General features: G+C 39.0%; 1 protein-coding gene across 2 annotated transcripts in view; it reads right to left on the reverse strand.

Moving 5' to 3' along the window:
- The window catches only part of KCNC1 (potassium voltage-gated channel subfamily C member 1), a 186,681-nt gene extending 160,243 nt beyond the window's left edge, over positions 1-26,438 (reverse strand). For both annotated transcript variants that reach the window (XM_070957443.1, XM_070957444.1), the window contains exon 1: positions 25,869-26,438. In XM_070957443.1, coding sequence (XP_070813544.1) covers positions 25,869-26,438 — 570 coding nt within the window. The remainder of the gene's footprint in view (positions 1-25,868) is intronic.
- Positions 26,439-27,870: the final 1,432 nt, after the last annotated feature.

A 27,870-nucleotide genomic window follows, 5' to 3' on the forward strand; every position in this document is an offset into this window, starting at 1 on the left:
GCTTCTACTCACCCAGTTTAGCAGGGTAAACGAATAGAATGCTGGATGCTTGGCATAGCTGATTGAGAAGCTTGATCCTTCATGAAAAGGACTCAGAATAACAGAGTTGCAAGGGACCTTGTCTCTGATTTAGATAGGGTGCCAGGCTATGAAGGGCACACTGGCAACCTTGGCTCTTATATGCAGACTCAGAAAAATGACTACAGATTTGTTCTCATTAGGCAGCCTAGCTGACCAATGGATTTGAGAGGGTACCATGAGGGTTGGCATAACACTTAAGTAAGCTTGAGAAAGGACAGGTTTTGGATAGAGCCTCTTGGCAGGATTCAGTTGGATTGGGTTTGTAGTATGCTGGCAGTTCTCTGAGTTTTTTTTAATTAGTAAAGGCAACAGATGAAGGCTGGAGCTTTGTGACACAATGCTACAGAAATGGTCCGTGGGCAGGAAAGTGGGGATCCAAAGCCTTATAGTTCTGTCTGTCCCCTCCCCACCCACCACTCAGCCATCAAGCAGGCCAGCTCTGTCATACGATGACCTTTCATACATTCTTGAGAAATTTTATCCCAATCGTGCAGAATTTAGAATAAAGTTTAATCCCAAATTCAATATCTGGATGATGAGCGCTAAGTCCACATTCAATGTTGAAAGTCCAGTTGTGCTGCCAGGATCAGCACAGAAGTAATTCTCCCTTCCTTCCTTCTTTCTGTTTGAATGTGTAGACCAGGGATGTCAAACATCGTGGCCCGTGGGCCGGATGCGTCATGTGCTGGCCCTGCCCGGTTTAGCAAAGGGGGAAAAAGACCTGATACGTCACGTGATGCCGCCATGACAACGCGACTTTGATACCCCTCGTGTAGACCAATGTATTCTAAGCAGTGTAGAAGAGCAACAGACAATAACATACAACAAAGTTCAATAAATATAATACATGATTGTAGATTAAAAGTTCAAATCAACCATAGAAGTAACTGTAACATTCCAGGAGATTATTTAACTGCCCAAGGTCATCCAGAACAGTCACATTTTTATAAACTTCTGGAAGATCATGGGATCTTTTATCATCTCAGAGGCTTTTTGAAAGATCATGTATAACATCAGGGGGCAAGCTGTTCCCAAGAAAGGGAGCCCCCGCAGATAATAGTCACCATCAGATGCCCTCCCTGCAGCAAAGACAGAGCAAAGTTAAAGTTTATGATGGCCCATACGAAAGAATTTTAAAACTGAGAAAGTTAATGAAGACCAAAGCTCTGTTAACTTTGCTCTCCTCAAAGAGCTGTTACAGAAGGAAAATTTAAAGAGGTCATAAAACTAATGTCTTTATGAGAAAGCCCATTACACTTTTCCACTGCCACTCAGAGATCAGCATTTATATAAGTGAAGCTGCAATATTATATAGTGTCTGCAACAAGAGTAGAAAAGACCCTGAATATATGGAGTGTTCCACAGCTACCTGATTCAAATTGCTCCATGAAAGCAGAACTGTGCAGTGATTTGCAAATTGGCTTGGATGGTGTGTTTCAATCAAAGTTTCACTGATCTTTTTTTTTTTTTAAAAAAGCCCCAGTACCTTTCTACCATAAGTTCTCAAAAGCTCTTAACATAGCACTTTTGTTCCAATATCAATGTCAATTCTTAGTTTTCTTGCGATATCTTCAGGCCAGAACAATGGTCACTCATCCTTCAGCAACCACACCTACCTTTGAATAATGAGCTCTGATCTGTCATACAAGAAGTCATATTTTGGCAAGTCTTAACAGGTTGTTCACACTAAGACCATAGCTAAAATGATGGCTCTTTAACAAGGAGTTATTTATTTATTAAATTTATATGCTGCCCGTCTGACTGTCCAATGACTCTGGGTAGCTTACAACATCAACATATTTCCTGAACATTTAACTAATTTAGATCTATTTACCTTGTTAAAAATACTTTTTTTAAAAAAAGATGTTTTATACCATTTAAGATTATCTATTCTTCTCTCTGCAATTTCAGAGGGATTGAGCCCAGCATCTTTTCTGTTCCTCTGGTAGTAATCCAGACAGCTATTCACAGGTCCACCCAAGTAGCAATACTTTTATTTTAAGAGCTGGGAACATTATTTATGTCAGGTAATTCTTTCTATTGCCCTATAACAGCAAACCTCAAAGAATTAAAATAGGACTGCTTTCCTAGGAAGCCATGGATGATATGAATCTCATGAATTATAAGTGTCCTTTTACAAATCCAGATGCGATGGAGGAAGCACCGTCTATGTGGAAGAGAATATCGGTGAATCAAATAAATATGTGCTCCAAAGAAACAGAATTTAATGATAACGATTAAATGAAATGCAAGGAATACTTTGTGACAGCCATCAAAACAGAAAGCATCCAACTTTCTTTAGCTTGGCATCAGGCAGTAATCCATGCCAGAGGAAGGACCATAAAAGCCTGAGCCTGAGTGGCGTAGGAGGCTAATGCCTCCTAAGGCAGCATTTAACATCCAGCTGCCTGCAATTACTGCAAGTTCAATTCTCACCAGGCTCAAGGTCGACTCAGTCTTCCATCCTTTCTAAGGTGGGTAAATTGAGGACCCCGTTTGTGGAGGCAATAAGCTGATTTTGTATAAATATACAAAAGTCTGAAGGCTATTGCTTAACGCATTGTAAGCCGCCCTGAGTCTCTGGAGAAGGGCGGCATATAAATCAAATAAAAAAAAAAAAAAAGCAAAATGGGTCAAAATAATTTGTATTTCTCAGCAAATAATAGAAAGCGGTAAGATGAAAGATTGATAATATTGTCCGAAGAACTCAAATCTTGTGTGTATGATTCTACCTGCATTAGCTTTACCATTACATTAATGAATAAAATAATAAAAATAAAAATTGATCCCAAAAGATATGACAATAATTGGGAAGGAAGATTGTGCTATCTCAAATTAACCAAACATGGTATCGCTCTAAATATGAGGCATAAATTATTAAGTGAATAATTAGATGGAAAAAAATATGGAAGGAACCATTTCATCTATCTGAAATGAAAGTGTGCACCCTATTTCAGATAGTCTTGGTAAGCACTTATTGCTATAAACATTGAGAAAAGTAGATGTGATTTCATTATGAAAATGTTCTGCTAACTTACTTTTGTTGACTTTTGTTATTATTTTGGCCTGTTTTAAGTTGTAGTAAGCTTGTTTCTGAATCAACAAGGACAAAGAAACTTTAAAAAGATAAATACTGTGTGTCAGTCTACCATAGGAGCCAGATGGTAGAGTCTCTTGGTGCATTTCAAAAACTCTATATGTGTCTGATAGTTAAACTAGTGGCTCTAATACGGGGGTGTCAAACTCAATTTCATTGAGGGCCGCATCAGGATTGTGTTTGATCTGGAGAGGGGGCATGGACACGGTGGGCGTGGCCAGCTCAACATCATTTGTGTGATCAAATACCACTTTTGCTTGTAAATTGTTTTGCTAGCATTCTGCCAGTGAAAACGGAGCATGCGCACAGCCTTCCTGAGCTCTGTTTTCACTGGCAGAGACATTGAGGGCCGGTTCTTTGCTGTTTCCAGGGTGGCCCCACGGGCCAGATCTAAGCACCCTGCCACTGCTGGATCCGACCCGTAGGCCTTGAGTTTGACACCCCTGCTCTAATAGAACAGAACCCTATTAGAAGATGGTTTAGACAGAGAGCAATACTGTAATTCACAAAGATACGTAAATGGCAGATTCTCTAACAGCAAATAGCCTTTATAAAATGTAGCTGCTATGCAAGCATATTTCAATATCTGGTACCACCAGCATCACTTTTACAAAATGTGCATGCATGAACCTAACTGAAGATTTTCTTTCTGATATATGAACAGACCTTAACATTATTTTTGAAGCCAGTGGGATTCAAAATAGGATATAGCTGTGATATATATTTTTTTGTAACCCAACATATCCAAATCAACTCTCCTTTTCATTAACTTTGAGTTGCAAATGTTTGGGGAACTCAAGGATGATGTAAATTCGAATGTAATGTTGCCTAAAAAGATAATACATGTTCTGCCCCAGCTACGGATCCCAAAGAACACAGCACACACAAAGTTTGTACAAAACATAATTTACTAAAATAAATCAGTCTTTTTCAAAACAAAGGCTGTTAATAAACTTTCTTAACAGCCTACAAGAAACCAAAGATAAAGTAATCACAATCTTACTAAGGTTGGCAGAAAGCCCAGAAGAAATTTTCAGAGAATCCAGAGGTGAAGTAGAGTGAACTAAAGTTGTTCCCTACAAATTGCTTCAGTCGGCGTTCCTCCTTAAATAGGCTAAGGGAGTGGCCAATTAGCCCCAAGCCTTCGAGAAGAGGCTCCTCCTCTTCATCCTCTTCACTTAAAGGAGCTTCTAGAGGTTCTGAAGGCCCTGGCTGAATCCCTGCCTCTGGCACCACATCTTCTCCAGCCTCCTCATTGTCTGACTTGGGTGCCAGCTGCACAGGCTGCTGTCGCCACACCACACCAGCCTCCTCGCTGTCAGAATCAGCTACAATCCGCACAGGCCGCTGACGGGCCACAACAATACATTACAAGATTAAAGAACTGTGGCTGTTTCTCATCTGACTTACTTAAACTTGAAATATCTACTGGATACATAAGTCTTCCTTTACATATGTAGTTACAAAGGGGTAAGTGGAACACTGCCTGTTTTTCCATCACGTTGTCCTTCCCGCTTCCTGTATTCTGTTGCACTTTTTCTCACATCTTTTCTGATTTTTTCCCCCCAGTTCTCTTTGGCTCACACACTACATTTATGGATCAGATTCTTGTATGTCACACGCCAGTCATGCATTTCAATATTTTGAATGGTTGACTTGCAAGAATTATCGATAGAATCTTCTGCAGTGCCTCATAAATTATGCTTCCTTGACTCTAGTTAGCTTCTGAAGTGTCTCATCTTTATGCAAGAAAGATTATGAATATGATCAAAGCTGCTGGCTAGTGACCAGCTGAAAATAATTTGTTTCATGGTAATTCTGAAGAATATAACAATCCTAGATGTGGTGTGATAATATTAATTTATATTCTTATCCCAAATCCTGCTGGTTTATGCTAGCCAGACCCCTAGAGGCAGAAAGGGGGGCTGGCAGGAGGGCGGGGGGGCTAGAATTGCCTCTTTTTCTTTTCTTTTTTTTTTTAAAAAATTTGATTTATATGCCGCCCTTCTCCGGAGACTCAGGGTGGCTTACAATGTGCTCAGCAATAGCCTTCATCCTTTTGTATATTTATACAAAGTCAGCTTATTGCCCCCACAAACTGGGTCCTCATTTCACCTACCTTAGAAAGGATGGAAGGCTGAGTCAACCTTGAGCCTTGGCGAGATTCGAACCTGCAGTAATTACAGGCAGCTGGTCTTAATAACCAGCTTAATAACAGGGTACCTTAAACCACTATACTACCAAGGCTACTCTTGATGGAGCCATTCAAGCAGTGGTGAAATCTAAAATTTGTTATTACCAGTTCTGTGGGCGTGGTTTGGTGGGGGGGTAATGTGACTGGGTGGGCGTGGCCATTTTTTTTTTTACTTTTAAAACCTTTTTTTCTACAACCTCTTTGGGGAAGAGGTTGTAAAAAAATGCTTCAAAAGGCTCTGATGATCCCAGCTGAGTTGCCTGATCGGCAGAGGCTTTTTTTCTTTTAAAAGCCTCTGCTGATCAGGCAACTCAGCTTGGATCGTCAGAGGCATTTAAAATAAAAAAAAGCCTCTGCTGATCAGGCAACTCAGCTGGGATCATCAGAGGCTTTTAAAAGCATTTGAAGATTCCAGCTGAGCTGCACGATCATCAGAGGCTTTTTTTTTTACTTTTAAAAGCATTTTTTCGGCCGAAGAGGTTGTAGAAAAATGCTTTTAAAAATTAAAAAAAAAAGCCTCTGATGATTGTGCAGCTCAGCTGGGCATGGGGGGTGGGCAGGGATTTTTGCTACCGGTTCTCCGAACCACCCGCCTCCATCGCTACCGGATCAGGCGATCTGGTCCAAATCAGGAGCATTTCACCCCTGCATTCAAGACTTCATGTTTGCAGAGAAATTGCTAATGGCATCTTAACATTTTTTGGTAATTAAAGTACCAATGATCAAATAGGTAAGAGATTAGTATTTGTCTTGCCTTTCTTTAAACCCAGCCTTTGCTTTCCAATAATCAATGATCTTAGTTCTAAGATAAACCATTTCATTGTTACCCTCTTGCTTCTTATTCTCTAATGTGCCTTGCTGAATATAATTTTAATTTACAATCATTGTTCTACCATTTCATGCAGAGAATAGATATTATGCAGATCACAATACATCACAAACGGTGGATTAGCAGATGTGGGAATTGTCCAAACAAGCATAATTATGTATTTTATTTTACAGGTAATCCTTGATTTACAGCCATTCATATAGTGACTGTTCAAAGTTACAATGGCACTGAGAAAAGTGACTTATGACTGGTTTTCATATTTACAAGCATTGCAGCATCCCCTCACAACAACTGCCTTGCTTAACAATGGGAATTTGGAGCTCTATTGTGGTTGTAACTCGAGGACTATCAGTACTAAAATCCCTCGCACAGTCTGAAGGCCTCTCTACAGATGTCCCAAAGGTGCTTTTTCAAGAGGCTACTGGACTTTCTGATTTTTCTTTGAAGAAGTTTTGCTTCTCTGAAAGCTGAAGAAGCTTCTTGGATGAGAAGCAAAATGTCTTCAAAGAAAAACCAGAAGTCCAGTTGCCTCTTGAAAAAGCACCTTTGGGACAACCATGACCTGGATGATTGAGAATCTCCATGGACATCTCTCCACAGATGTTACTAGGGCCTTGGTTTGGGCTAGGATGACTCGCCGTGTTCAATTTGTTACAGCAATCTTGCTGCCATCAACCCGGTGTGACCATCTTGCCACAGGATAACTCACCATGGGACAATTCCATGTGTTCTGTGAAGAATCCATTTTAAAGATTGTCATACAGATTTTTAACCACAGTCCGCTGTGGTTAATTGTAGAAGGCCATTAAACTTGTATATATATATATTTAATCCAAAAACAAATTAGAATGAGTGGAACTGACAGCAATCTTAAGCAGTAGCTTCAGATCATAGGAGTAAAATCACAAATGTGATTATTTTTATTTAATTTATTTGTAGGTTTCCATAAGAATAGAAATCTTTTGCTAGAGAACTACATGTGGGCTTTTCCCAGCTTGGGTATTTTTGTTGTTCGTTTTATTTTCTTATAGTGTTTGGGCTCCTTTATATATTCCATGGAATATTCAATGGAAAGAAAACTGTATGGGAGGGAGATCAAAGCAATATTTTGTGCTGAGGCCTTTCAAAATCTTTCAAAACCTCTCTTCCACCTTAAATTCACTGGACTCTCAAGGAGAATCTAGGATTCTCTGTGGCACCTACTTCCTTCCTTCCTTCCTTCCTTCCTTCCTTCCTTCCTTCCTTCCTTCCTTCCTTTCTTCCTAGTAGAATGACAGTTAATATTTTAAAAATAATTAATAATATTAGTTTCTCTGTAAAATATAGGAAACTCAGCTATGCAGGGAATCATTTTTCTCCACTTTTACTGACCAGCTTCTAGCATTTTTCTGTCAGTCTTTCCTGCCCAGAGTAGTTTGTTTTTTGCTGACTTAAAAGAGGAGGCTAAATATGCTTGACATAAATCTTGGGTTTGTGCTCATTTTGTGTTTGAACTTATGGTAAAAAAATAAGTAGGTTCCAAATCTGAATCGACTAGATGAGTTTCTGTCCCTCCCAAACTCTGATAGACACTATCATTTTGTTATTGGGAAATATTTTAGGATATTAAAAATATATCTGTTTTCCTTCATCCCTAGATGACAAATTAGATTATCCAGTCTAAATTAAGCTGCATTACTATATTTATATTGCTTAGACACTGTACCTTGTAAATAAAATGTGGGCTGGGTATACTAATGAATCATGTAGTTATTCAGCTATATAAAAAGTCAAACCAAGTGATTTTCTATTGACATGTTTTGTGTTTAATTTTTGCTCAGATTGGCTGAAGATTTTGAGGTTCCCAAAGGTCAATTGTTTCACTAGGGTTCAGGATAGAAGAGCATTCAAAAGATGGGCTACTGGGTCACTATTTTAATTTAGACAATAATCTAAAGCATTCATGATTCATAGAGTTAGCAATTTCAAATGACTACATAAGACTGTGCAAGGCTAGTAAGACTCTCTAAACTGAGGGTATTCCCCAATCTCATTTTGCAAAATAATTAGCAATGTTCTATAATTAGGAAGAGGAATCCTGACATACCTTTAAAAAGCCAGCTCTTTCTTCCATTTCTTGAACAAGCTTTTCTGATGTATCTTATGTAAAGGTTTACTGAGTTACCTTGCTTTTTTTTTTTTTAAGTCACTTACTGCATTTTGAAATCACAATTCTAGGACTGTGTCATAAAAAGCAAAGATTGAACAATAGCTGCCACGGCGCAATGGACAACTTGCAAATCCTGTAGCAGCATGAGATATCTGACACATCTTTCTACATTTTGCAGAGACTTATGTTGCTGGGATAAGCTGCTTATGTGGCTCAGTAGGTGTGCACACATTTGCATTCCTAAGAAATAAGTTGAAATAGAAGAGATGATGATGATGATGATGATGATGATGATGATGATGATGAATATTTGACAAAAATATTTTCATGAAAGGACAAAATGGAATGGTTTTCCCACATGAGCTTTTCTCAAGAAGCCCCAGTGCACTTTGGTATATTGATTTATTGCTGCCTAGATGTAGCTAACATTTCAAATAATCCATAGTGATTTAAATTTACATTAAGTCTTTTAATAAAGTCACACATACTCTGGGGATTTCTTAAAGGAATAAACACTTCAGACCAGTCAGTGTAGCTACAGTCATCTTTACTGCTTGAGTATAGTTCTATGAATGTGTTTGTTTCTCAAAACAACTCTTTCATTTCTGTATCAAATAGACATTAAGCATCTGCTGCAGTTGCTGTGCAATCCTATATATCTTTTTCCCAGAAAAAAAGTCCCACTAAGCTTTATACATATTTATCCTTGACAATTTTTTTTTTATTTATTTTTTTGCAGCCTGGTGAAATTGCTAGTCCATCTGTAAAACCTGGTATCAGTTAATCTGAGGAAAAGGAGTGGAAGATTAAACATGGTATGTATTACAAGAGAGATTTGCGTCATAAATATTCTCTTCCATAAATTAACCAAAGTAAACTAATGATGAAGCTCTTTCCCCTTGCTCTCCTTTTCAAAACTATTCCATAGGATATGGAAGAACAATAAAGACCTCAGTGAAGAAAAATTGCTGTATATAATATCCTTTCATGCATGTGAAAATTAAGTAAGGCATTCTAACTATCATCTCTGTCTGTCTGTCTGTCTGTCTGTCTGTCCGTCTGTCCATCCATCCTTCCATCCCTCCATCCGTCCCTCCCTCCCATCATCTATAATCTCTCTCTGTCTGTCTCCCCCTCCCCCTCTCTATCCATCCCTCCACCCCATCATCTATCATCTCTCTCTCTGTCTCTGTCTCCCTCCCCCCCTCTCTTCATCCATCCACCCACCCACGCACCCTCCCACTCACCCATCTCTATCTCTTCCATTCAATCATGCCTGATTCTTGGAGACTGCTTGAAAAAGGTTCCTGTAGTTTTCTTGGCAAGGTTTTCCAGAAGTGATTTGCCCTTGAATCCTGTAGGAGTGAGTGAGAAGGACTAGACCAAGGTCACCCAGTTGCTGGCTTTGTGCCTAAAGCAGGACTAGAATTGACAGGCTCCTGTTCCTAGCCTACCGCTTTAACCACTACACCAAACTGGCCCTTATGAATATATTAGCTGGAGCCAAAACTAAACACAGCCAAAGGGTTTGAAAACACGATAGCCTTTGCTTACTTCTACACCGCTTCTCACTAAGGTTAGCAAAGCAAATTAATTGCTCAAATATCTACCACATCTTGCTAAATATTGAAATAGTTGTTTATCTGAATTATCTGATCAAAGAGCCCAGACAGGTAACAAAAATGCTACAGAACAAGAGATTATTGAAGGAGTATTATCTGCTGCAACTACATTACAGCTTTTTGTGCAGCTCACTGAAATTACAGAATTATTACATTTTCCCCACATTCCAGGTCATTATCATGTAATTTTAACATACTGTTATTAAAGAAGCTTTTCGTGAGCAATTACCTTAAAAAATCTTGGAGCAAAGATTTATTCTTAATTTTTTGGCATGATTAACTTGGGCAGCACTGCCATGTATAAATCATGTTGAAGGAAATAAGAATCCCTTGAAACCTGATCCATTTGCCCTTGATTTGGTTGTTAGTGACAGAAAAAATATTGCAACTCTTTATGAAACAAAAGAAACTTCAAAAATAAATTTGACTGTCTTAAACTGATTCACAAGGTTAAAAAACCAAGACTGGTTGCCCAGCATCATATAGTTGTATATTTATCGGTACATAGAGAAATGGGGGAAAAGCACTTTCTCAAGAGCCTAGATTAGTTAATGTCAACTTTGCTTACTCAGTTCAAGATGGCTAAAATTTGAAACAGAAGGATCAGAGATAAAGATGCCAACTAATTTTAAAACACATTTAATCTAACATTTATCCATCCTGTGATAATAATTCGAATGAATTTTCTTTGCAGTAGGAGTATATAATATGTAATTTCCTCAGTAGAAAATACTCAGCTCAGTAAGCAGCAAGGTATATTAAGTATATAAAAACTGCAAAGCTAATTACAAAATCCTCAAAATGGTTGATAATTGCTTTTTATTCCAATTTATTTTAAAATGCAGCAGGCTGGCATAAATGGAATCTTAATAAAGGACTCATTCTTTCTTTACTTAGCAACAATTTTCCTTGACACAAATGTAACATCACATAAAATAAACTTTGCAGGTTTATAACATGAAAGGTCTTTTTTAATAGATGATAATCCAGATGTTCTATATTTCATAGTCACAAATTCTGACATATCAATTTTCAGCTTAAGAGAGACTTAAATGGTTAGACCTGATTATCAAATGGCTGAAACTAAAAAACCCACAAATAGTCTTTGTAAGTATTTGCTGTCAATAAATCAATTTGATGTGCAGATATTGACAGCTGAATGCAAGATGGGAGACCATGTTAACATCTATGTAAGAATGTCAATTGATTGTAGATTGACTTAGTCACGAGAAAAAATATTTCAGATTCGTTGGATCTCATTGCGTTTGAAAAGGAATGAGTAAATCATCCTTTTGCATGAGATGCAATGGCAATATTTTATTCAAATGTAGAAAACCAGTTTGGTCTAGTGGTTAAGGGCACCAGGATAGAAGGAGCCTGGTGGTGCAGTGCACTAAACTACTGTTAAAGTAGTATTTAGCTGCCAGCTGCCTGCAATTACTGCAAGTTCAATTCTCACCAGGCTCAAGGTTGACTCAGCCTTCCATCCTTCCGAGGTAGGTAAAATGAGGACCCAGTTTGTGGGGGCAATAAGCTGACTTTATATAAAATAGAACACCGCTTGGGAGGAGCAAAAGCCCTACTAAGCAGGTATATACAAAAGTATGAAGGCTATTGCTTAAAAGCATTGTAAGTCTCCCTGAGTCTCCAGAGAAGGGTGGCATATAAATCGAACTAATAAATAAATAAATAAATAAATAAATAAATAAATAAATGAGTTCAAGTCCTGCCTTAGCCATGAAAGCTGACTGGATGACTTTGGGCCAGTCAGTCTCAGCCAAATCCACCTCACAGGATCGTTATTGTGGTGAAAAAAGGGGGAGGAAAGTGCATTGGATATGTTTGGGATACAAGGTGGGATACAAAATATGTTACAAAAAGTGTTATTTTCTTGGAAGACATAATTACATATAGTAGAAAAAGGGTTTTTAAAAAAATTATTTTGGGGATATCCATATTTGGATGTCCTGGAAGGAAGTTCAATATGTATTATATGGAAATGAACGAATGGACAGTAAAAATGGGTTATCTCCATTATGCTTACTGCTAAGAGACACGTCTTTCAGTGTTGGAAAGATACATGTATAATAATCGCAATTATTTAGTAGGCTGAAGATCTGATGTTATTTGAGACTTAGGAAACAGTTGCTTATAGATGTAGACCAGTGGTTCTCAACCTGTGGGTCGGGACCCCTTTGGGGGTCGAACGACCCTTTCACAGGGGTCGCCTAAGACCATCGGAAAACACATATTTTCAATGGTTTTAGGAATAATTTTATGGTTGGGGGTCACCACAATATGAGGAACTGTATTAAAGGGCCATGGTATTAGGAAGGTTGAGAACCACTGATGTAGACTATAGTGAAACAAACATCCTTGATTTAAATGGTTTTGTGTTGAAGTTTTATGTATGTATTTTATATATGTATGTATAACTTTTCCTTTTTCCTTTTCTTTTTGCTGTTTAATTAAAGAAAGTAAAGCAAATAAAATTCAGTGAATGCTAATATGAATTAAATATAAATGTGCAATTAATTAGAGATCTCTAGCTGTCTTTGGAAAAATCTGGATGCCTGCTGGTTAAAATATGTGTTAAGAAATCTTTTGGATTCATTTCATTTTAGGGTACTAGATATAATTGTCAGAATTAATTTGGGTATAAAGTATAGAAGCTAACATTTAACTACAACTGATAAAAATAAATTTTGTTAACATTTCTTATTATTTCTGGTAAAATATCAGGGTTTTCTGTAATAGAAATGTAGCACGTTTATGGATTTTTCAGTTCTTTATAGTCCTTACAATTAGATCTTTGCAATTTTTCTCCTAGCAGTTTCTAGAAAGAGTAGTGTGAGCTGGTACTAAATATAAACAATTATCGAAATTACATCTATGAACTATTTACTTTTTAAAAGACTTTAACCATGGAAAGCTTGAAATTATCCCAAATTATCTGAGTATGCATAATGTATTTTTTTAAAAAAAATAACTGTGTCACTGAGATTTGTGTGCCTCTCTGCCTTAAACCCAAGAGACATTATTCTCTTTCTTTCTCTCTGCCTTAAATGGGAGTGTTGGCAGCAAACGTGAGCATAGTAAGACTAGATCCATTACATTCACATTATAAATTAAAAACAAAACAAAACTCAAAATGACATACTCTCTCCTTGGGTGATTGTTTATTACCTACTTTATACCAGAAAGCTGCTGAGTAATTAATTGCCATTTTAAGCTAGAGCTTATAATGAAGCATACTCTGAATTAAAATTACATGTTAGTAAGGAACATCAACTGAATGGGCAGAACAACTTTATTAATGAGCAAGGGAAAAAAGCCCTCTTCTTTTCAACTTTTTCCTCTTTGATTTTTCATAAAGGAAACTCCCTTTTGACTTTTTAAAAAAGGCTCTGTTCCCACCTCACTGTTCAGAATAGGAATATATATATACTTTGCCTAGCTTGAGAGCCACCCTAGGTATATAAATATGCCTATGTGTTAGTGGCCTAGAAAAAAAATTAGACTCTTTGAAGAACCTTTGGATTCTTAGCATCTCCCAGCATTCTCTCTTGTGCTCTATGACAGGCAGATATGTAGAATTTTTTTTTTGATATTGTGATTTCCTGACTTCAGAAAGTGCCAGGCAGACATATTGATGGGGAGAGAAAGAGAAGATAAATCACAGAATTTCTCCTTCAGAGTCAAAGAGCAAAAGCTCAGAGAATCTGTGGACTAGAGATTATTGGATTTACAGTTTAAATGTCTAACAGCGATACATAGAAAGGAAGGAAGAGACAAAGAGCATAAAGACACTTTTACTGTTAGTTGAATTTTATTGCATTTCTTTAAAGTAGCCAATCCATGAAACCCTTCTAATCCTGTCAAGATGGCTTTCACTTATGGACTGTAATCTCCCTCACTGGTCCAAAAATGATCCAAAAAAGCATATTTCAGTGATACCATAATATACAGTAGTGACCAAATTTGTGGAAACCTTTTGGGAAAAGTGTATTTTGAGGTTTGATGGCTAATAATACCACTTTTTTTTGGGGGGGGGGAGTTTCAAGATAATCATATTCCACTGCTGGAATGGTCTGGGAATATCCCAGACCTTAACCCAACTGAAAATCTATGGAGCCAACTAAAGAAATTTGTTAGTCAGAAGCGACCCAACAATAAAACCCAGTTAACAGAAGCAATCATTCAATCTTGGTTTCACATTATAACAGCTGCAGAACTAAAAGACTTGGTTCACTCCATGGGAAGACGTTGTAAGGCCGTAATTCATGCTAAAGGTTACGCAACTAAGTATTAACTGATGGGATAATTTTTGTATATCTCGTTTTTTCTATGGTGGTGATTTTTGTATATCTTGCTTTTTCTACATGTTTCACTTTTCTTCTTTATACTGTAACTGCTATTCTAATAGTAAATCCTTCATAAAAGTTATTGCATTACATTCGTGATTAAATTATCTTTCCATTGATATATAATTTTATGGTACTACTCCAAAAAAAAGTGGTGTTATTAGCTGGTTTTAGAAAATACACTTTTCATAATCATAATCTTAAATTTATTTGTCAAGCATATATAAGATAACAGGTAAAAGTATAAACATAATTTGAATACATGAAAAGAGTAAGTAAAAAGGAATATTAGGACAGGGACAGTAGGCACGCTGGTGCACTTATGCATGCCCCTTACAGACCTCTTAGGAATGGGGTGAGGTCAACAGTAAGCAGTTTAAGGTTAAAGTTTTGGGGATTTGGGGAAGAAACTACAGAGTCAGGTAGTGCATTCCAGGCATTGACCACTCTGTTACTGAAGTCATATTTTCTGCAATTGAGTTTGGAACGGTTTACCTTGAGTTTGTATCTATTATTTGCTCGTGTATTGTTGTGGTTGAAGCTGAAGTAGTCATTGACAGGAAGGACATTGTGGCAGATAATTTTATGTACTATGCTTAGGTCAGACTGAAGTCGGCGTAGTTCTAAGTTGTCTAAGCCCAAAATTTGGAGTCTGATGGCATAAGGTATTTTATTGCGGTTAGTGGAATGGAGGACTCTTCTTGTAAAATATCTCAGGACTCTCTCAATTGTATTTATGTCCGATCTTTCCCAAAAGATTTCCACAATTTTGGCCACTACTGTATGTTTATTCATTCTTCTCTGTAGTAGTAGTGGAAGGGGGATATTTTAAATCTCTCCAGACCCATGTTCTGAGATATAGAGAGAGGGTGAATGGAAGCATGGAAAATCTGTGAATATGAGAATGAGGAAGGAAAATGAGGAAGGAAATTGGAGAGGGGGGCTTAGACAGATACCATTGTAGAGGCATTGCATCTTGTTTCAAACACAAGCAGTAGGAGAAGGGTTTCTACTGCATCTCAAGGCAGCAACCTAGTTTAGTGAGTTCAGGCTACATTGTACGGCAGAGTTGGGAGTTATTTCTGCTGTACTCCAACTTCTTCCAAACTACCTCACTTGGCCAGTATGGTACAATAGCTAAGTTATCAATCTGGGACTGAAGAAACACTGGTTCAAGTCTCCACTTAACAATAGTATTGGTTACTATCAGTGGTGGGTTGCCCCCAGTTCGCACCAGTTCTATAGAACCGGTAGTAAAACTGGCGGGAGGCTCCACCCACTGAACCCGACATCATCTGCGCTTGCGCAGAAGAGCGCATGCACGCATGAGCAAAGTAAGCGTGCGTGCGCGGCCCCTCTGCAAACCGGTAGTAAAGGTAAGTAGAACCCACCCCTGGTTACTACCCTGGTGGGTTTGGACCAGACACTTTGTTTTTCCCGGTATAAAATCAGGAATACCCTAATATTGCCAGTAAGAATAAGAACAATGGTAGAACTGGTCCTATTAGACTGGTACTAAGAGTAGGATTGATCTCTAATTTATTCCCAATTATCACATTTTAAATAATTACCATCAAGTATTAACCATCACAATTCAAGTTGCTTTTCAGAGTATTAACATTTTCATTAGTATCATCATGACTTAACAATTTTTTTAAAAAAATGACACATTATTTTATTTATTGTTTTTTCTTTCCAAATATATGGATAAAATTGACAGAGATTATGAAGCCGCATGATTTTTGCATTCTGTATAGTGAGATGCACCATTATTTTATATAATATGCCTACCACGATCGCTTATGCTAGGGTAGGAATTTGTTGATGGAATGTCTATGCATATCTGTGTGTGTGTGTGTGTGTGTGTGTGTGTGTGCGCGCGTGCACACACACACACATTAAATGACTTTCATTTGTGTATCTTCAGAGTTAGGGATGATGGTTATTTCTATTTGCATATAATCTGAAAGTTAGTTATATCCTGGTAACCAACTATGAGAACCAGTTAAATCACAGGCTAGAAACCAGGAGACCAGGAGTTCTAGTCCCACTTGGGGCATGAAGCCAACTAGGTGACCTTGGGCCAGTCACCAGAGGTGAGTTTCAGCAGGTTCTGTCCAGTTCTGGAGAACCGGTAGTGGAAATTTTGAGTAGTTCGGAGAACCGGTAGTAAAAATTCTGACTGGCCCCACCCCCATCTATTCTCTGCCTCTCAACTCCCAGCTGATCAGGAGGAAATGGGGATTTTGCAGTATCCTTCCCCTGCCAGGCCCACCAAGCCACACCCACAGTACCGGTAGTAAAAAATGTTGAAATCCACCACTGCCAGTCACTCTCTCAGTCCTAAAGCAGGCAAGAGAGCAAGCCACTTCCAAAATCTTGCCTAGAAAACAGCAGAAACTCATCTGGGCAGTCACTAGGAGTCAAGACTGACTTGTAGGCACACACAGAAAAAAAGAGCAAATTCCGTGAAAAAAAATCATTTCTCTCCTGTTCAGGGTAGAGTAACTTCAGCTCTACTTCTGTCAGCATTACTTCTTGGCATGATATCGGAGCAGGTTGTCACTGTCATCTCTCAGTATGCTTTTTTTCAATTTCTCAGTCTAGCAAGCAAGTAAATAAAATAGGACTTGAGCAAGGATGTTCATTTTAATTTTCCCATTTCATTTCGCGAAGCACTTCAATTAATTTAAAACATAAAATACTGCCTAGTAGCATATCAGACTATTCATCTACTCCATGGAGTCTGCTATCTGGGTAACGTTTGCCAGAGTTTTGGCAGAAGTCTTTCCCACCAACTATTTGAGACGTCGGAGTTAAATCTGGGACTTTCTGCAGGCAATATATATTCTGCCTTCAAAGTTATAAATCCTGTTTTAAGTCCCTCCTCTACACAAAACCTGTGAAAGTTCGTATGTTGCTGAGAGCTTTTCCATTTTAACTGTAAGTGTTTTTACCCCAAGCACCATTCAAACATTATTTTTTCCTCCCTCCCCCCCAAAAAAAGTGAAAAAAAGGAAATGGCAATCAATCATGGCTTCCTCGTGAGTGCACTGAAATGTATAAGTATTTATCATATTGCTATGTTATTGGATGTATCTTTGAATGTAGTCCTGATGTCACATGCTGGGGAAATCAGGAGATTCAGGCAGTTCAAATGAGTTTAAAGATTTATGGCAAGCTTAAACTCTCTGCAAAAGTCTGAGCTACTAATGGTCAAGGGAAATGAGCAGGAATTAAGAAAGCATTCAAAATGAGCTGGACTTAAATCACTTGTGGGCACACAGGGACTCATGACTTATGACACATTTGACCCTCTCCTTCGGGCTCAGCCTGGCCATCTCCTACACCTAAAAATGTAAGTATTGAACTGCTTTGATCTTATGATGTACATCATTCCATATATAAACTGAGGAAGATGACTTACCCAAGGTTAAACACATGAGGTGACTGTGAAAGATTAAAAAAAAAAAAACACAACCTAGATCCAAATTCAAGTCTTCTCAACCTGACTCACATGAGTAGACGCCTCAACTGCAAACTTAACTATATTGTGGCACTACTTTCCCATGGAGGGAACTTCTCTCATTCTTTTTTAATGGATATTTTATGCTCACGGAAATGTTTACAATGTAAACAATGTAGGAATGATTGATGGTGTGATGAACCAGAATGGTAGCAGCTAGAGGTGTTGTTGTTGCTGTTTAGGAATTAATTATGGCTGGTGTTAGTTAAGGAAATATTTTATTTGCGGTACCATACAATAGTTCTCATACTTGAGTATTGATTTAAATATGTAATTAATCCCACTCATCCACATTTAAAATTTATATATGTTGAATTTTTAGAATGATTAATCTAGCCTATTGTTAAGCATATGCATTCTGGTTGCCTTGTTTGTTTGTTTGTTTGATTATTTTTTTTTAATTTGATTTATTTGATTATTTGCTTATTGCTTATTGCTTATTTATTTGATTATTTGCTGCCCATCTCCTCCACAAGGCTATTAGACAGCAGGTTACTCATATCAGCCTTGTCCGTACACAAATTTTCCTTCAGTTAGGCAATCACATAAAATCTAGGGTGAGCATTTTTGGAATCTTGTAATCCTCCACTTAATTTCGTGCCACTTGCCTAGTTTAAACAGTTGAGATCTCTTATGCTTTCCTGCAGCCTGTTGCTTGGAAGAGAGAAAGAGAAAAGAGGAGGTATCAGAAAGAGAGAAAAATAGAAATGACATACACAGAGAAAAGATTCTTCCTATAAATTTGGACACTGGCTTTACCCTTGCCCATTTAGGGTTAACTGACTTCCTCCACCAGATTTCCTCTGCTGCATATCTTTTAGCTACTCTTCAGAATTCAGAATTGGATTTGGGTAGGGACTACAGGCAAGGAATTCTGTTTCTAGGCCATTTGAAGTTCCATCTTCAGAATACTTCTAATGTAACCATTTGGCTTTAATTAATTGATTGTGCAGACTAAATAGCTCAGTCACCTAATTAGCTACTCATCATACTGGGGAAAAGATGCTTTCCTGGCTCATTCTGTCTTCCCCTTATCACTCTCTTTTATTATATAAGATGCATTTTAACTGGCATTTTTCATTGTACCCTGCCCAGAGTCACATTTGTGAAATGAGTGACTTTATAAATTTTATCAATCAATCACCACTCCAAGCAAAAAAAAAAAAAAATCTATTTATTTGCTTTTTTTTTGCTCCTTTAATCACTTGCAATTTGGTTAACAACTTTCAGAGGCTTGTGGCTTCAGACTGTGCAAACATCTGTGATGTAAAAGTTTTCCAAAAGCTGATCCTGGGATTATGTTAATACAAATGTTATCACTGTATATGACATATCTAGACAGCAAAAAAAGAAAGTCCAATTAATATTGGGCTGATATCGTAGAAGAACATGGCCTTCTAGGCCTCTTAAGTAACAGTCTAATGTAGTGATGGATTTATTCAGTTATTTGTTCATCAATTAATTAATTCAATTTATATGGCCATCCATTTTGCCATGGCAACTCTGGGCAGCTAAGAGCATTTAAAATCAACATACAAATAACATAAAACCCACAATACATGCATCAATATTTTTAATGAAGGCAGAATAACTCTGCTACAAGTGCAACAACTGCTCCTTAAAGTTGAGGACAGATGGGCTTAACCTGTACAATAATCCACAAGTGTCATAGCCACACCCTTACCCCTTCCCACCCCCACCCCCAATTCCTCTACTTCTAAAATCCAAAGACTCTTGGCATCAGAAGAAAACTGATGTAGTGGGTCAATCCACAGATAGCAGCTTTAACCCTGGCCTTAAAACCAGTTTGCTATAAATCAACAACTTTACCAACTAACGGTTTGGCCTCCATGTCTGAGAACACATGCAAGCAAGACTTTATGAAAAACTGGCAGAATCAGGCCCATCTTTTCTCTGTGGGAATATAGTGTTTTCTGATTTTCTGAATCCAGAAAGATGATACTCCTTAACCAATGGGACCTGTAGCAAGTCTCTCCTGCCATACCAAATGGGATCAGTAGAGACAGTCAAAGGAAGGTGTCCCACAACAGCTCCATGCCATATAGGTCTTTATAGGTGACTGTGAGCATCTTGAATTGCACACAGAAGCACACTGGCAGTCAGTGCAACTCCTAGGACAGAGCTATAACATAAGCACACCAAGATGCCCTTATAATTGCCAGTGCCTCCACATTCTGAACCAGCTGCAGCTTAAGAAAACTCTTCAAGGGTAGCCCAAGGTAAAGCACATTTGTTATAGGCAGAAAGAATACCCTTGAGGAATGGGAGACAACCACTGAGACAACAATCAAATAAAAGAAATCTGAATCCAGGGCAAAACTGTAATCTGAGCAAGCACCTTAGACAAATACCCTTCCTAGTTCTCAAGAAGATTAAGGAGGGAGGGGGGAAGTTCATTCAGACTTGCAAGATTCGGTTTCTTTAGCATTCATGACTTTGGTTTCTAACTGAGTCTACTTTGGAGGGGTTACAGCCAGGGGTGAAATGCTCCCGGTTCGGACCGGATCACCCGATCCGGTAGCGATGGCGGCGGGTGGTTTGGAGAACCGGTAGCAAAAATCCCTGTGCCCCTCTCCCCCATGCCCAGCTGAGCTGCACGATCATCAGAGGCTTTTTTTTTACTTTTAAAAGCATTTTTTCTACAACCTCTTCCGACGATAAAATGCTTTTAAAAGTAAAAAAAAAAAAAAAAGCCTCTGATGATTGCGCAGCTCAGCTGGGATCGTCAGAGGCTTTTCAAAACATTTTTTTCTGCAACCTCTTGGCCGAAGAGTTGGTAAAAAAAATGCTGAGTTGCCTGATCAGCAGAGGCTTTTCAAAGCATTAGAAAAAATGCTTTGAAAAGTTTTTTTTTTTTTAAAAGTTGGCCATGCCCACCCAGTCACATTACCCTCCCCACCAAGCCACACCCACAGAACTGGTAGTAACAAATTTTACATTCCACCCCTGGTTACAGCATTGGATTAAATCCACTCAGGAGGGGACAAAAGCATGAGTGACCGTGAGCAGTGCCTCCTAGCCCAGAAAAGGGTGAAACTGGCACATTACGTGAAGTTATGCGAAAACCCGCCTGACCACAGCTGCCATCTATCTGCAAGTCCACGAGGGCCTCTCACATTGTGCAACGTTTCTCCTTGTAGTAGCTCACCCCAGAACAAGAGATGAAAAATCTCAAAATCGGGGGAGGGGGGGGTGGGAATCCTAAAAGCCAAAGCCGCTCATTTATGCTAAAATTGATCTGAAATCTGTTTAATTTAGCTACGAAGTGCTGACCCAGGATTTCCTCTCTGCTCGCTCTGTCCCACTCCCAAGGCAAGTGTGGATGGGCAGGTGTTGTGGGCAATGGTCAAGGGGAAGGAAGAGATTTTGCCTGCTGCACAAGCCAGGAAATGAAGTAGAATGATGGCGATTGGACAAACAGAGTCAGTAAGGAGGATAATCAAATTAAGGAGGCAGGGTGTCCTGGAATGTGTCTTATTATGTCTTACCAATGTAGATACCTTACAGTTGCTACAACCATTGATCCTAATGTTTCTATTTTTAGTATAACGGGAACTTGCCACAAAGAAAAGAGCCAAGGGATGCAATTACAATACTTAGGATGCTAGCTAATCCATATTTTCCTAAGCCAGCTCCCTTTCCTGCCTTTCCATCAACTTCTAGGAACAATAACTATTTAGAATAGAATAGAATAGAATTTTTATTGGCCAAGTGGGATTGGACCCACAAGGAATTTGTCTTCGGTGCATAAGTCTCAGTGTACATAAAATAAAAGATACGTTCATCAAGAATCATAAGGCACAATACTTAATGATAGTCATAGGGTACAAATAAGCAATCAAGAAACAACATCAATATAAATCGTAAGGATACCAGCAACAAGGTTACAGTCATGCAGTCATAAGTGGAAGTAAATGGGTGATGGGAATGATGAGAAGATTAATAGTAGTGCAGACTTAGTAAATAATTTGACAGTGTTGAGGGAATTATTTGTTTAGCAGAGTGATGGTGTTCGGGGAAAAAACTGTTCTTATGTCTAGTTGTTCTGGTGTGCAGTGCTCTATAGCGTCTTTCGTAACCACTAATCAGCCCACAGGAGCAAAGCTGGCCTATATATCAGGAAGAAGAAGGTGGCTGTCTCAAAGATGAAGATAGAATGTGTTTTCCTAGGTTGTAGCATATCTATTTAATACTAATTGGTTTGGTCCTAAGATAGTAACACATGCTCTGATATTAAAGTGAAATCTATTATGTAAGGTTTTGAAATTAAATCTGTAATACATTCAAACCCTTAAAATTAAATCCTTAATGTCTCAATTTACATTGACCAGGAACTGGTTCCTCCCCCCCCCCACACACACCCCTAGAACAAGTCTGCATACTTGTATAGCAGTTTTTCAACTTAAACCCTTTCTTTTGACTATCTAATATGAGGGGGTGAGACAAGTGGGTCCCCCATTGATGAATCCATTGCAGAAAGTCAGTAATGAAAAGTCAAGACATTCTGCTCTCTGCACAGGAATATATAATGCAGATTATACTGGAAAGATGTATAATGAAGACTCATTGTTTTTGGCCTGGATGAAGCTATATCATTTCATTCAATATCAGGATGAGCGTAATGGTGATGATTACTACTACAGCTATGCTTCGTGCACTTTAATATTTCTTTCTTGGACTCAACTCCACAGCCTAAAAAATACCGTGAATTCTAAATAAGAGAGAAGATGCTTCATTGCAGATATCTAAGAACACATTTAGCTCTAAAGACTTCGTAGATCTGAGTTTTATCTGAATATGGGTGCCATTTGGAAATTGGTTACAGCTAAATATATAATCATCATTAAAATGCATGTGAACTGCAGATATTGGAAAAAATATAATAAAGGGTTATTGTGGCAGCGCAGTGGTTAGAATGCAGTATTGCAACCTAATTCTGCCAACTGCCAGCAGTTTGATCCTGACTGGCTCAAACTTAACTCAGCCTTCTGAGATTGGTAAAACAAGGACCCAGATTGTTGGGGGCTATATGCTGACATTGTAAACTGCTTAGAGAGGGCTATAAAGCATTATGAAGAGTTAAGTCTAAGGGCTATTGCTATTGCTAATACTTTTGGGAGACTCTTCGCTAGATAAATGCATTATTTTGTATGCTTTATGTTTTAAAAGCAATCTACATGAGTTTCCCTTTTTAATGGCATTTTAGGTGGGTTGAGGTTTGTTAATCTATGTGCTGCTAAATTATATCATTCATCCAAGTAGTCTCTTATACACATATTCATTGATTGATCTTTGTATGATATACAGTATTGTTAAGTGTCCGTTACTATATTTTCAATGTGTAGCTTGTGAACATACAGGACAGACTGAGCTGTCTGCATGGACATTTATGCTTCTTTACAGAAACTTTGCAAAACGTGCATATTAATAAATATTATGAGGACTATATACACATAGCTTAGGTCTATTAACAGAAGAAATCAAATCACATGCCTACCATATCAAAGGAATATAAAGTAGAATTCCAGAATATGAACTATCAAAACTGATGCAGGCAATGCACAAAACAATGCATATTATAGACCACAGCTCCTCTACTGACTCTCTTAAACCTTTAGTGACTTGAACCTTCACTTATGCTTTCTACTTTGCCTTCTACAGGAAGTCCTCAACTTACAACAGTTCACAGTTCACTTAGTTACACTTAGAACTGTTCAAAGTTACCACAGCATGGAAAAAAGTGACTTATGACCAGTTTTCACATTTATGACCGTTGCAGCATCCCCATGATCACATGATCAAAATTCAAACACTTGTCAACTGACTCATATTTATGACGGTTGCAGAGTCCTGAGGTCAAGTGATCACATTTTGTGACCTTCTGACGAGCAAAGTCAATGGGGAAGCCAGATTCACTTAGCAACCATGTAACTAACTTAACAACTGCAATGATTCACTTAACAACTGTGGCAGGAAAGGATGTGAACTGGGGCAAAACTCACTTAACAACTGTCTCATTTAGCAGAAAGTTTGGGCTCAACTGAGGTCATAAGTTGAAGACTACCTATACTCTAGAAGGACATTCCAGAATATCTGAAACAGTTTTTAACTGAAGCTGCTAGGAATGCAGCTTTCTGCCTACAAAGCATGAGCTTTAGCAACAAACTACAGCTTCTCCTAAAATGCACTGAATTTGATCTTTCCATAAACAATTGCAAATTAGATTAATCTAATCTAATCTTGATGCATATGTGTAATTTAGCAACTCTAGAGAGGCAAGGCATCGGGTAGATTTTACAGAAAACAATTTATGCCTATAATTTTGCTCAAAGCCAGCAAGATTCACCTGAAAAGGCCCCCAGCTTGGCTTCCATACTGTCACATTCTCCTGGGAAAGATGATTAGGACTCAAAAGTTGCTACTTCATAACACTTTTTGCCTTTATGATGTAGTAAATTTTTAATTAATCTTTTCCTGTTCCCTACTATTTAAAGATTCACTACTTTCAACTCACTAAGTTCAGCAGGGAATCTCAGAAGGAACGACACAACAAAAACAATGTCACCTACAAGAGAGTGTAGAAATCATCTCGGGGCTCGCTTCCAGACAGAACATCTCATTTATTCTTTTGCCAAACTGGCACCACACCAGTTATTCTGAGATATTGGCTGAGCAAAATGCTTCCAGTAAATAACAAAAATGGTTTAATGTACCCAATAATTCATTTTGTTGTTCCCATCAAATTTTCTGTTCATCTTTAGATAATCAACAATTGCTTCTGAAGTGCTTTAGAGCCTTCCACTTCTCCAGATGGAAAATATCAATCAAGCAATGAATTAGTTCTCTGTATTCATGCATGGCCATACATGTATGCCCATGCATGCATCTCTGTATGCATGCATGGATATACATACATACAGACAGACAGACAGACACCAATAAACATGCCTCAGCAAGAGGGAGAGGGAAAACTATCATATAATGCATAAGGAAAATGTAGAAATGCCAACAACAGATGAATAATTGTGGGTTTGCATTCATGTGTAGTTTTAAAAGTATGTGATTATGTACACATATAGCCACAAAGATACTAAAATTAACCCTATTTTTCCTGCAACCATTATTCCATTCTCTCCATATTTCCTGTAGCAAGAGCCACATGTGATTGAGCCAGCCCCCAGTGACGTCAGTATGTGTTTTGATGACATCAAAGAGAACAAAATCTTTTCTCATTTTAGCACAAAGGAGTATGTCCTCACAACACCATATACATCTATTCTGACAATCCTTTGTCTAACATGATCACAATCCCAGTGATAAACTGAGTATAAAACTCCTTTTCTGTTGCCTGTAACTGTTGGTGAGCAGAAGGTAGAATAGTCATCTTGCCCTATAGTGAAATAATTGTTTACATGCATATCTTGATGTGAATTGCTTTAGCCAAATGAAAATGCGATTATTATTGAGAAAACTAAGTCTGGAGCATTGTGTCTGCCATTTGTCTTGGAAATCAGATAAAAGTGCCATTGCAGTTCATTGAAAAACAACAAAAACTTTAAGACACAGGTCTTCCACTAAGAAGCTTTAGTAATGAATTTCTCTTAATCTTGTTGAAAGGAAAGAAAAATGGAATGAAAGTTAAAGAGGAATCCTGACACAAGACATGTTCTAGGCAATTACTTGCAAGTGTGTTGGAAGGTATCTCTTTTTTTTGGTGAGAATTTAACTTGTTGGAATGTTTTTTCTCCTCCTAAACAAACAAAAAACAAAAAAAAAGCAAGCAAGAAAAGTGCCATTGTATCTGCCCTTGTTCCAAAGGGCTAACTTTGTGTGGTGTCTGTCTTAGAGTCAGTATTGTTCCTTAAATGTCTCTAAGTACAGTATATGCAAGAACACGCAGGACATGAAATACAAATAGGGATTAAAGAACACCAAATTAAAGGATCTGGAAACAAGTAATCTGGGTTTTGACTTGTATGGCTTACCCTTGCATATCTGGAGGAATAGGGATCCTCAAAGAGTGCCCAGATCCGAGGCTGCCACCTCTTCCAAAAGCCCCCAGGCCTTCCATCTGGGGAATCACTCAGGGCCAGGCGTTTAGTCATCTCCAGCTCCTCTTCTCCATCACCTGAGTCTCCTGTGCCATCTGCATCTCCATCATCAGCACTGCTATCCAGAGGTGCTCCACCAAAACTGTCCAGGGCCTCTTCAGCATCCCGATGCTGCCTATAGGTCATCCAGCAGCAAGGCTCCACATCTGTTTCATCAATGCCCCAAAAGGCTAGCTCCTCCTCATACAGAGGTCCACACACATCTGCTGGGCAATGCAGCTTACCTGTTCGGTAATAGTTCAGGATGTGGGCAAAGACACCTGGGTGCCGATCGAAGAAGAATTCATCTGCACGGGGGTCATAGTCAAAGTGACTGTGAGCATCTGGCTCAGCGATCCAGGCCAGCCGGGTGCCAGGCAAGGTGCGTAAAGTGCTGCGGTAAGTCTGGTGCCTAGTCCCTCCCACATTGATCACAATACGATCACTTTCATCGCCCTGGCCCATCTCGTCTCTTATTAGGCATGTCGTGGAATCATCCAAGCAAGCACAACACACAGCAAGCTCATAAGGGGTGGCTAATCATCTGCAATCAGTAACTAACTTGATACCTTAGACATGTGGGCAAGAGACGCCCACTGTTCTTAGCCACTTATATCCTTCACAGCAGGTGATGCAAAATCAAGAGTACCAGTGAAAGTTAATGATGGCAGATTCAACTTCTTTATTAGGAAATCAACATGCTCTTAGAGTAGCATGCAAATGTAAGGTTCAGGTGCCTATAAATAGAATATGCTGATGAAAGGCTCCTTCGAAGAACAGAGATTGTGAGGGGTGTTTTGTTAGGGAGGTAAGTATGGTTGTGGGTGAGGAATTGCTTCCTTGCTGAGCTGTGGCAATTAATACCTCCAGTGCCACACAGCTGACCTACAAAGAAGATGCAAAGGGTGGCAATAGGGGCCTGCAACAAGACACTAAGGGCAGTGAAATAGGGTTTTACAGACACAACCCACACATGCACTCACCACAAGCACACAAATTAATACAGTGCGAGGAGGAGAAGGAGGAAGAAAAGGCAGATACCAAATGTTCAGCAGACCAAATCTCCTGAAAACGCTGAACAAAATCCTTCGGTACCTCAGTCCTAGAGGCAGGGGCAGGCGCAAAAAAAAAAAGGCAGCTCTTCAGAAGAGCTCAACACATAGCAATCCAAATCCTGGTGTCGATTGTTTTTTTTTCGGGACAGAAATTCAACAAGCACGTGAAATTCAAAGGCTCTGAAAAAAGAAACGATGGAGGTGATGAAGCAACAACTAATATTGGGGCTGGCGGGCGGGCGGGAGGGGAAAGATGTATCTAATAATCCCCCCCAGCTGAAAGAAAAGATCACGAAATCCGCCTCCTCTCTTGGGTGTCTTCTTTGGCGCCCTCCCTGCCGATGCGGGTTCACACTTCGCGGCAGCCCAAAAAGCGGCCCTCGGCGCCTGCAGCTCTCGCCTCGAGGGCCCCTCCTGGGATTGAGCAAAGAAAAGCGCCAGAAACGCAAGGCACGGGGTTTGCCGGGGTTTACGGTAGCGTGGTGCTGAACGGACAGCGCTCGATACCTTCGCCAAGGAAGCGCCTCTCGAGGAGAGAGAGAGAGAGAGATAGAGAGAGAAAGAGAGAGAAAGAGAGAGAGAGAGAGAAAGAGAAAGATAGGACTTGGCTGGCTTATATCTGTCTTGAAGCAGAAGGTGGAACGAGATGCGGGGACCGGGTAGCCGGAATAAATCAAGGCGATTTATTCCTCCTTCACAACAGGCTGGATGGAGCCGGCGATTCAGGCAGGTTGGAGCAAGGCTTGAAGCCGCAGGTGGGTTGTGCTGCGAAGAGACGGGAAGATCGGCGCGCCTTGCCCTCGCTCTCCCTCTGTTCTTCCCTCCCACGCGCCCGCTGCCCG

This window comes from Pituophis catenifer, unplaced genomic scaffold (genome assembly GCF_029215685.1).
Source record: "Pituophis catenifer annectens isolate HBS135680 unplaced genomic scaffold, rPitCat1.0.hap2 SCAF_1, whole genome shotgun sequence".
NCBI classification, from domain to species: Eukaryota; Metazoa; Chordata; class Lepidosauria; order Squamata; family Colubridae; genus Pituophis; species Pituophis catenifer.